General features: G+C 42.0%; 1 protein-coding gene across 1 annotated transcript; it reads right to left on the bottom strand.

Moving 5' to 3' along the window:
* Positions 1-6,059: 6,059 nt before the first annotated feature.
* On the bottom strand, positions 6,060-8,075 carry LOC147451667 (uncharacterized). The gene is made up of 2 exons (XM_086517565.1): positions 7,378-8,075; positions 6,060-6,198 (listed from the first exon to the last, which is right to left on the bottom strand). Exon 1 carries the CDS (start codon positions 7,940-7,942, stop codon positions 7,382-7,384), a length of 561 nt encoding a protein of 186 aa, XP_086373691.1. The 5' UTR covers positions 7,943-8,075; the 3' UTR covers positions 6,060-6,198; positions 7,378-7,381.
* Positions 8,076-11,318: the final 3,243 nt, after the last annotated feature.

An 11,318-nucleotide genomic window follows, 5' to 3' on the forward strand; every position in this document is an offset into this window, starting at 1 on the left:
TTTCGCCACAGGGTTCGTTGAGGATCCTATGGAAAAAAATTGGCATTTGTGAAGCTCTTGACCAGCTAGACGGTAATTGATGGCCATAAAACTTTGTAGAGGTAAGTAATGCATCCTACTCATTGGCTTGCAAAGTATCATGGCCATCACTTATCGTCTCACCAGTCTGGGACTGTCTAAACGCTAATTTTTTTCCATAGGCCCTCAATGAGCCCTATGGTAAGAAATTAGAGATTGTGTAGCTCCATACCAACAAGACAGTAATCGATGGTCATGGAACTCTGCACGGGCGGCTAATGCACCCTAGTCCTTGCTTCCCCTCCAAAGTTTCATGACCATTGCCTATGTATCACCGGTTTGGGATTACAAAAACACCATTTTTTTGCCATAGAGCCCTCAGCGAGCCTTGTGATAATAAATTGGCCATTGTGTAGCCCCTTGCTGATAAGATGGTAACCAATGGCCATAAAACTTTGTAGGGGCAAGTAATACACTCTAGTTTCTACCCTTGCAAAGTTTTAGCGTTTGTGTAGCCCCAAACGGATGAGATGGTAACTTATGGCCATGAAACTTTGCAAGGGTAGATACGCACCCTACTCATGCAAAGTCATGGCCATCGCTTACCACCTTGTCGGTCTAGGGCTGCGCAAAATCCATTCTTTTGTCACAAGGCCATATGGCAAAAAATTGGTGTTTGTGAAGCCCTTGATCAGCGAGAGGATAATCGATGGCCATGAAACTTTGCAAGGGTAGGTAATGCACCCTACTTCCCACCCCTGGAAAGTATCATGGCCATCACTTATTGTCTCGCGAATTTGGGAGTGTTTAAACCTTATTCTTTTATCATAGGACCCTCAGCGAACCCTATGGTAAAAAATTGGCAATTGTATATCCCCATACCAATGTTTGTTTTAAAGTTTGTCCACAGTCTAGGAGTTCATATTGATTATTTTCTTTCAGTTTCAAATTTTGACCCCAGGGTACACTTTGGGGGCCCTGTTTTAGGGTACTAAGGTCGGATTTTGGAAGAGTTTATATGTAGAAAACGTAGTCCTAAATAGAAGGAAAAATATTGGTTCTTTGAGTATTTTCAGATTCCATCGTTCGGATGCTCATTTCAACCCATAGACTAAGAAAAAAAGTGAGAAAATGTTGTTTTACACCGTTTTTGTAGAAATTGCCAACTTGCAGGTTGATTTTTGAGGAATCCAAGCTAGATGTGACTTTTTTGTGTTGCACAACTACTCAAGAGTACAACACAGCAAACATTTTTTTGTGAGATAACCCCAAACAGATTTGGAGTCGATTGGGAGCTACAAGCCGTTGAAAATTGCCAAAAATTTAGGACTTTATTTATTTAAAATATTAATTTTTTAGATTTGCGTGAACAATCACCCTACGTAGCTCGTCGAGTTGCGTGGCAAGCGTGTCACATCACGTAACTCAGTAAGTTACGTGGACTTGCTGAATGTATCGCCTCGCTTGTCATCATTGACTTGCCATGTTGGCCAACACATAACTCGGCGAGTTACATGGCCATGACGTGTTGGCTCGCCACGCAACTCGGTGAGTTACGTGGCTTGTCCATCGTGGCAGAGATGGGGAAGTGGCCATGTAACTCGCCGAGTTACATAGCGAGTCCTTTTGGTAACTTGGCATGTTACGTGGCCTTGCCACATGTCACCTCTCGATGCTTCGAGAGCGAGGGTATCTCGACAAGTTAGCTGCATGACGCATGGCGCGTGTCACGCTTGGGGGATTGTGAGAAGTGGGTACACCTGATCATGCATACACCCCTAAACCTTATTATATTAGAGCTAAATCAATATTGCAAATTTCTCAAATGAAAATGAAAAATCCCTGTTGTAAAATTGCCTATTAACTTGGGTATTTTAGTTGTAAATCCCAATTTTCAACAAGTGGTGATAAATCTCAATTGTCTCACTGACTAGTATGCCCTAGTAAAACACGGCCAAGGAGCTAAATCGTACAAAATTAGCAAAGCAAATTTCTCTTATTCACAACCATAAACAAGATTGAGTAAACAAAATAGCTTACCTTTAAGGTAAATGAATCCCGAAGTGAGCACAGAGCCGAGCGGATGAGATGTTTCAAATTGTAAGCACAAAGAGAGCCATAACCAAGGATTCCTCACAAAGGCTGAAAGCACCACCTGCTGCCTCACCCATCAAAGGGTTGAAAGTGCCCCTTGCTGCATGTTGAAAGTGTCGCCTCTTGCCTCACTCACATAGTCTCAAGGTAGAGCATCAAGGGTTGGTTGTTGCACCCTACACAAAATGGCAATACACAGAGAGACGAGAGCCACAATCTACAGGTTGTGACTCGCAACCCTCGATGGCGAGGTTTCTACAAGGTGGCACAGAGAACTTGAGAAACTGCATCACCAAATATGTAGCCTGGGGTGGTCACTCATCAAAAGCTCCCTACATCACATGCTTTCAAACGATTATTAATGATACCCCAACATACATGCTATATTTACATTGCACATCTATTTTAAAAGCCGTTGTCTCCCTCAAATGTATACATAAAAGTACATACATCTATGACTATTAACAATCCCCTTCGGTTAGCTCACATAATATTATACACATTTTGAAAAGCGACCACCCCTAGGATGTAAAGAACCAAAAAACCTAGACTTCAAGTGAAATTTGGTGAGTTTGATTTCCCAACCTTTATCTTGCCAATAGACCTCTAGCCAATTTCCACACCATTCTCTAACAATTGAGCAATTCCAAAATAAATGCCTTCGAATTTCAATATTCCTACATCTACAGCATTTTCTATTCCTATGATGCGAAGACGCATTTGGTATCCCCTACAAAGTACTATCTAGTTTTAAAAAATGAATTTTGAAAACACATTTCATATATTAAATCCTAGATAATACATGTGTCCACCATCTTCCTAGGTTTGTTCATAAACCACACTTTGTTGCATTCTTCTTAAAGAACTATAGAATCTAAGAGCACTAACCAGTAAAACTACTTTGTGGAGGTGATATCCACCAAACCACCTCTGTGTGTGTGTGTGTGTGTGTGTGTGTGTGTGTGTGTGTGTGTGTGTGTGTGTGTGTGTGTGTGTGTGTGTGTGTGTGGAGACTACATGAAGTGTGTGTGTGTGTGTGTGTGTGTGTGTGTGTGGAGACTACATGAAGTTCAAAACTAGGCGGAGAGCCCTTTTTCAATGAGACACGATGTTTATAACTTGTAGTGTATATATTGATTGATCATAAGAAATTTTACAGAGCTGCCCAATTTAGAGACTACGCACAAAAAGGGAGCGCACAAAGGGGTGGAGGATAGCAGCCATACATGACTTTCATTACAGGGAGAGATCTAGGCTTTTGGGCGGCTATCGATGACGATCTGCAACTCTTTCAAAAACTGGTTTGCCACCTATATCTCATCGACCAAGGAGACTACATCATCAGCCACCTTATCCACCCACACAATGAGCACCTTTTTGCCTGCAACCCTTTTGCAGGCGTTGGCCACCCGATAATAACATGCAGTACCTTTGCCGACTTTAATTCTATCAAGGTGCTTCCACATTATCTTTGCTTGAGTTCAAAGAGTTATAGAAACAACTAGCAAAAATAATTGACAGACTTAATCTCCGGTAAGCCCTATCAAAGTATTCTACCAATCACCAAGAGAGTTTTTTTGAGCTAAGAGAAAATCAAACAAACACAACATAAAGATATGGTGCAAACATAGCTCTTCATCAACGTGGTCCACTAGTGGTTGTTATTTCACAACATAAAGATGAAGTGCATAGTTTATGATATGGAGAGAGAGCAAATGACTTGTATCATCTTCAGCTAGTTACGTTGATTGCCTTGCATTGGGTCTCTTTGAAATCCGAACAGCATTGTACACTTTTGTGAGTGTAATATACAACTTTTGTGACTCGGAGATAAATGTGTGTGAGTGGTTGAAGTTTAAGCTACACATGTAACAATGCAACTTGCTACTTGGATCAAGAAATTGAGATGGCAAAGTGGTTCTGTTCTAGACCCAGAATTGATAAAGAGACACTACTATTCTTAATACTAATGAGTTTAGAAAATCAACATGAGTAAACTATCATATTGTTGTCATCAAGCATGTGTACATCAATACTCTATTCTCAATACCTTACTTATTATCATTTTATCTACATGAGTAAACTATCATATTGTTGTCATCAAGCATGTGTACATCAATACTCTATTCTCAATACCTTACTTATTATCATTTTATCTACATATTTATCTACATATTCTCAACATGAGTAAACTATCATATTGTTGTCATCAAGCATGTGTACATCAATACTCTATTCTCAATACCTTACTTATTATCATTTTATCTACATATTTATCAAAGCTATCAACTTGAGGTAGACTTTGCGGATTTTTGACATCACCAATACCACCCTAAGGCCCCAAAACCCTAGAAGGGAATATCCAAAAAGTTACAAAACAAAGACGAACTTTCTCATTTGTTGAACCATGTAACATGATACTAATGGCAACCTCAACACCAACCCCAAAACCCTGGAAACAACTATCCATATAGCTACAAAATAAGGGCAACCTTTTCCATTTGTTGACCCATCTATCATGTTGATAATGACAACCTTGACCGCAATGTTGAAAGCACAAAAACAATGCTATGCTAGCAACCACTAGGTGACCATCCTTCAACCTTCAAAGGGTTGGGACAACTCCACAAAGTTGACACCTACTAAGGCCAAAGTCACACTGGGCTGGGTGGCCTACAGGAGCTAGATGGCCATGACCAGAGCTCCTGCATGAGAGACTGTTGGCTTACAGCCGCTGCTGGGAATGGTGTCACACCGAGAGTCCATGAGAAACTGGAAAAGCTGCTTCACGTCCATTTAGATTGCAGCTTTAGTGCTTGGGCTGAGAAGCCGGCACACTTCATGGAAAAGTTGGCCACTAGAGTGGACAACTAGCTCACTCGTGGAAACATAGGACGCGACCCAGTGTGACAAGGGCATCCATGGGTGCAATAGTTGATCGGTGGATCAGGGCAGCCAGCCTTAGGTGAACAGTTCAGGTATTTTGGAGCTTAATCGAGCCCATTTTAGGGCAAACCAAAGTGCGTTTTATTTGCAAATTTCCAACCTATCAAAGTAAGTTTCAAGCAAACAAGCATTTACCCAAAGAGCAGCTACCTTGATAATCAGCAAAACCCTTGGGTGGTAAAAGAGCAGCTAACCTCGATAATCAGTAAAACTTTGGGGGGTAAAATCAAACGTCAAAATGCACAAATTAACCTTGTATACAAACAAAATTACCCTTGTATACAAGCAACCTTCAGGTGTCAAGTATACAAATTAACCTTGTATACAAGCAAACCTTCAGGTGTGAAGTATGAGTGCTGATTGATAGAAAAAAGTAAAAGAATCCCCGACACGTTGAACAATTAGAAAAGCCACGAGAGCTATCAAAGAAACCATGTAAATCCCAATCTCTCTCTCTCTCTCTCTCTCTCTCTCTCTCTCTCATCTGATAATCTTTGAGGTCTCTTAGTGTTGTTCCTTTGACATTGTTCGCTTCTTGTTCTCTCCCTCTTATTAGAGAAATAATAAACAGTCCCATGGGAGTATCCTACATCATTTAAAACAGATTCTTGCTCTTTGTGTGTGCATTCTCTCGCGGGCTTATATATTCACATCTTCGATGTGCAGATTCTCCGACCGACTATGACCAACTAAATGTGATAACCGCAATATCAACGTGATCAGATGCATGATGGGAAATTAAATTATTAAGTAAATGCAAACAGCTTGTGCATTAATAATATAACTTTATCCCACTGCACCATATGTAGAAGCAAAACTTACAAAAGAGGCCATATACCAAACAGTAGGCACAAAATGAGACTTGTATAATTGGCTTTATTACCAAGAGTTGGTCCATACCATACTTGAGGTATGTAAAAATCCTTCAGACCACAGCAACAGCTCCCATCCTCTCATAATTGGCTCCAAAGTCCAATTCCATGAGTTCATTGTCTGGAATTTCCTACCGATCGAGCAGAGCAAAAGTGCAGTAAAACTGCAGGAACAATTTTCACTGCTTTTCAGGTATGCTTCTCAATACGATCGACCTCCCTTTGATGTGCTGTAGTGTCTGTGGTCCCCCTTATCCATTTGGCAGCTCTGTAAATGAGAACAAAATCCAAAATTTACAAAACATCCCTTGTAGATTTATTACGAAACAACATCAATGCATCTAAGATTGATTCAAACCTAAATCAAAATATAGCTGGCTGGCATTCCAATCATAAATCCATGCCATGACCAATGCAATTGAAAACAAACACCAAAACCCATGCAACAACCAAAAACCTGGCAAATGCAACCATAAAAAAAAAGGATCCTACAGTGTACACAAAAGGCCTCAGGGTCAAGTGATTGTATAAAGAAGCTAGCACGCAATATTTCTGACATTGCAAAACCAAGATCCAAGTTTCAAAATTGCGCAATTTACACCAGAACCCATGCAATGACAAGCAACGTGGCAAATGCAGCCTGAAGGAATGTTCCCATAGCAAAGGCATCAAAGCTACCACATAATATTTCCACCACTCAAGCAAACCAAAATACTAGTCAAGTACACAGATTGCACATAACTTGAGACAACTCACAGAAGTGCATCATAAACATCACAAGATTGCTCTACTTTGGTCGAGAAAACTGATTTCACAAAAAATGCTACAGGCTTTACATAGCCTTGGAGAAGAAAAACCTACATTCACCACTTTTCTTGATGGCATGAGCCCTACCACATAATATTTCCACCACTCAAGCAAACCAAAATACTAGTCAAGTACACAGATTGCACATAACTTGAGACAACTCACAGAAGTGCATCATAAACATCACAAGATTGCTCTATTTTGGTCGAGAAAACTGATTTCACAAAAAAATGCTACAGGCTTTACATAGCCTTGGAGACGAAAAACCTACATTCACCACTTTTCTTGATGGCATGAGCCCTCTCATGCCTAGCATCTTCCAGTGCTCCTATTGCAATTGTGATAACGAACCCTGCGCGTGAAAGGCATTGCCTAGCCCGCGACCACAAATTTACAGTCAAAAAGACGGTGAAACCACGCATAAAGTTATGCTAAGTGTGACGTTACTCTATCCTGTATGTCCAAATTTTTGGTTTGCAAAAGTTCACTAGCATCCTTAAAAGCACACATACTCATGTCTCACAGAAATATCTTGAAACAGGTAGATACTTAACTAGACATTACTCCTATGCATAAAATGTGCTAAAATAATTACGCACGGAACGTGCAAGGATGATTCTGGTAAGGAAAAGCTTAGAACCTGGTCAGACTCGGACCCCAATCCCATTGGCTTCAGCCTCTAGATAGGCACAGACATGCTCCATAACCTCTCGCCCTTTCGCACTGTTCTGCTGAAACTTTTCCACACAGCGCTGCTCAATCTTTTCAGCCATGGAGGCTAGGGCAGACAAAGTGTGGCAACTGATGCTGGTCTCCTGGCGAAGTACAGTCCAATCTGGATTCTGAGGATGAGGAGAGTACCAGCATTTTTCCTCAACAGATACAAAGTCCTTGAGGGTCACGTTGCGTGTGACAATTTCCATAGATTTGTTAGCAGCATCAACAGTAGAGTCTTCAACGCAGTGGCACACAGTCTCCCCAACAATCCTTTGCAGCCACCATGGTCCCGGAGCATTTACTGTGATAGCTCTCTTTGTGAGAAGCTTTCCATGCGAGCTGTCAAGCTTCCTGTCAATGGTGTCCACCTCCAGAATGTGTGAAAGGCGAGACCTATTCTCTGGATCTGTGTACTTTCTCCAGCACGCCGAAGTTACTCGCCCCCAAGGATGCCTAAACGTGTGCTCCTGCGTGTATCGACGCACCATATCTATAGAGAAGAAATTGACGACGCGGGGGAAACCCTATGGCAGTCACGCTGTCAGACACGCAGCAGAAACCCTAACTGTTTACCGATACCTTGGAAATCAAGGGACATACGCCGAAGCAGAATGGAGCTGCTTATTCGGACTTTGGGCGGACACAACCCACGCTTTGGGCAACCATGGGGTGGGGGTGAATGGTCCACGTGCAATGGGAGCCCCGTCGCTTGATCTCGTACCTAGATCTTACGAGTCAGTTTTCCCCATTGTAATGTATGTTGCACAATTTGTAAGGTCCCCATATGGGGACAAACCAATAGTGCACATATATTTGGTGTATTCAAGCTTACACTTTGATAAGGTCTTTATTTGTGATCATGGATGGTACAGAGCAAATTGTCCGGCCATCATGCATGAAAAAAATTATTTGTCAAAAAACCAAAAACTCACGCCAAAATATTCCTTTTTGTTAGAATATCTTGGCTAGAAAGCGGTCAAAAAGTGACCAAAAAACGATCTGCCGATAGCCAGAGAGGTCAATGACCGATTGCAGCCGATGGCCGATTTCTAAGTGGATGGCTATACATGGGCACATGGACGGCTGTCTCCTATGAGAGAAGGCAGTCCATAGAGGCTCCTTTACAGCTATATAAGGAGGCCATCTCCATGAACCTTGCCATCCATACTGAAGGATAATCGGCCCCTTGTATTCTTGCCTACTTGCTCTAGTTGTCTACCTTGAGAGTGCATGGATGGATGACGCCATCACTTTGTAATAGTGATAATCTAAATTTTTGAGTTGCTACTAATCTTCTTTCCATCGTATATCTCTCCACTCTCCTTGCTATAAGCTAAGATTTTGTTTTTCATTTCTTACAATGACGGTGGAGATCCCTCACCTACCCCAAATCCCTCCTCCGTAGTCGATCCCATCCATCCCACCGTGTCATAAAATCTAATATCTAACTAACCCAAATGATTTTCTCATATTAAATTGATCACTTAATGTGGGAGAATAAACGGGAACAAGTGTTAAGATATAGGTATGTGCTTTTAGATCTATCTCAACACGGGGCCAATGTAAAGGGGCCCAAAAGGGAGATGGTCTATCAAAGAGCAAGGCTAACCAATGGAGCATAAGACCTTAGGGTTAGCTTCATTGAAGACCTCCAATAAATGTGTGTAAAAGTTCTTTTGACCTTAAGTAAGCTAGGGCTGAGCTTGAGGTGGGAACCCGGCCCAAGCTCGAGGTGCTTGTCCTGCTTGAGGTGCTTGTCATGCTTGAGGTGTTTTTCATGCTTGAGGTGCTTGATTAAGATGCTTGAGGTGCTTGACTGGCTCCATGCTTAAAGTACTTGAGGTACCTTGAGAAGCTTGCCTGAGATGCTTGTGGGAACCCCCCCTAGTTCAAGTGCTTTGTCATGCTTGGTGAGTAAGGTGCTTGATCACCTAAAAGTCAAAAGCATTCCTACAAGAGGGGGGGGCGAGCCCTTTTCCTAGGGCCTAGAGAGAGAACACCCACTCACACACACAAGGGAAGCCCATCTTGAAGAGGCAGCAAGGACACATGTCATGCCCCTACCCATGTTACCTTCATGTGTTGCTTGAAGCCTATTCGCTAGGCTTCAAAGGGGTCCAATGATAAATTACATGAATTATCTAATTGTTTTAGCATTTATCAAGTCCTCTCTCTCAAAAGGGAAAGGGGGACACTTGTCCCAAGGCTACCCATGTTGCTTGTAATGGCTCCTGCTTGTGATTGGCTAGGCCTGGAGGGGTCCAATGAGCTTCAGGCATGAGCTACAAGGGGGGGTCGACCCAAGCAAGCTAGGGGGGTGCCTAGGGGGTATACTCACCCACACACACTCACAAGCACTCTCATTGTGTGATATGCAAAGTGCAAGAGCTCCCTCTCCAAGCAAGTAGAGGTTGAGAGCCTACACCAACACTCTTGGCTATGGAGTGCAAATCCAACCAAGAGCCATGCTTCAATGCTTAAGCTTGCCATCTCCTTCTTCTTCATTACTATGCTATTATGTATGCTAGCAACAAGAGTATGATAAGTGAGGAACTAATTCTTTCTCCTACGAAATGTTTCTTCTTCCTCTTCCCTACCCTCATTCCCAGCTAGCTCTCTCCACCTTCGAAGGTGTTTGAGGTCTTGGGACTGAGGCTTGGGATAGTTAAAGCTTTCTTCAAGTTTATGTTATGTTTGTGGTGCATGAAGCCTTCCATCTTCATGGCATCACCTAGGTCACAAGGAACACAAAGACTGTATTGTAACAAGTCTCTCTTTATGGGAGAAATCATAATACAAATGCCTATTGGAGGGGGGACCGGCTCCACATAAATCCGGTCCTCAATTGTTGTCATGTTCTCTAAACTCTCTCTTGCAAAAGTATTGTCTATGCCAAGTTAACTAATTGCTATGATTATGTTGCTATCTTCAATTATGTCTACCCGCTATGCTCACAAAATCATTTCTTGAAAGTACTCTCATTAAATTCCGCTATTCTCAAATTGAATAGGCAAATTCTATTACATTGGTATCAGAGCATTTGGTTTCTCTTTTCTTGCTTAAGAAGAGAGGTCCTTAAGTAGCCTATAAATGGTTGATGTTGTTAATTATAATAGAGTAAGTGGAACTGGGATCTAATACCGGTTTTGTTAAGCCCACTATGTGGGGGATGGTGCACACCTCGGGAGCTTTGGACTTAATAATGGAGTTTTTTTAGACTTGCCTACGGCTTTACCATTATTGAGCCATAAGAAGTCCGAAAGGAGCTAGCCCTTGGCAACTCTGCTATGTTAGACCTACTCCTCTACTCTCTATAATTAACCACTTTGAGCCATGGGTGTAGATACTTAAGAGCCGATTTTCAAAGGCTAAGAGGAGTGGCAACTAAGGTTTTGAATTGCCAAAGCATACACTAAGTACATACATAAAATTTTGTTAACATGGCTGACAATAATCAAGAGAGTAGAATGAACATTGATAGCTTTGATTTTGCACATGAAGGTGCTAATGATGATGCTCCCATGTTTGTGAATTATCTTGTGACTAGGTTGCAACAAGCTATGGGCAACCCTACCTTGCAAGCCGAAGTTACTCAACAACTTCGTGCCTATGGAATTTCCCTTCCTCTCCAAGAGGAGAGAGAGCTTAGGAGGCCTCTTGAAGAGACCCCCAAAAGAAGACTCTCTCCCATTCGAGAGGAGGAATCCAAAGAGAAAGAAAGCAATGAAAGTCTAAGTTCTTCTGAAGATGTGGCTCCACGAAGAAGGCGGTCTAGACGATCGCCTACTCCTCCCAAGAGGAAAAGAGCAACCCATAGTCCTTCTCCTCATCACTCTCAAAGGCAAGAGAGGAAACAAAGGAAGA

Source organism: Adiantum capillus-veneris, chromosome 8 (genome assembly GCF_014529385.1).
Source record: "Adiantum capillus-veneris isolate H3 chromosome 8, ASM1452938v2, whole genome shotgun sequence".
Classification (NCBI taxonomy): Eukaryota; Viridiplantae; Streptophyta; class Polypodiopsida; order Polypodiales; family Pteridaceae; genus Adiantum; species Adiantum capillus-veneris.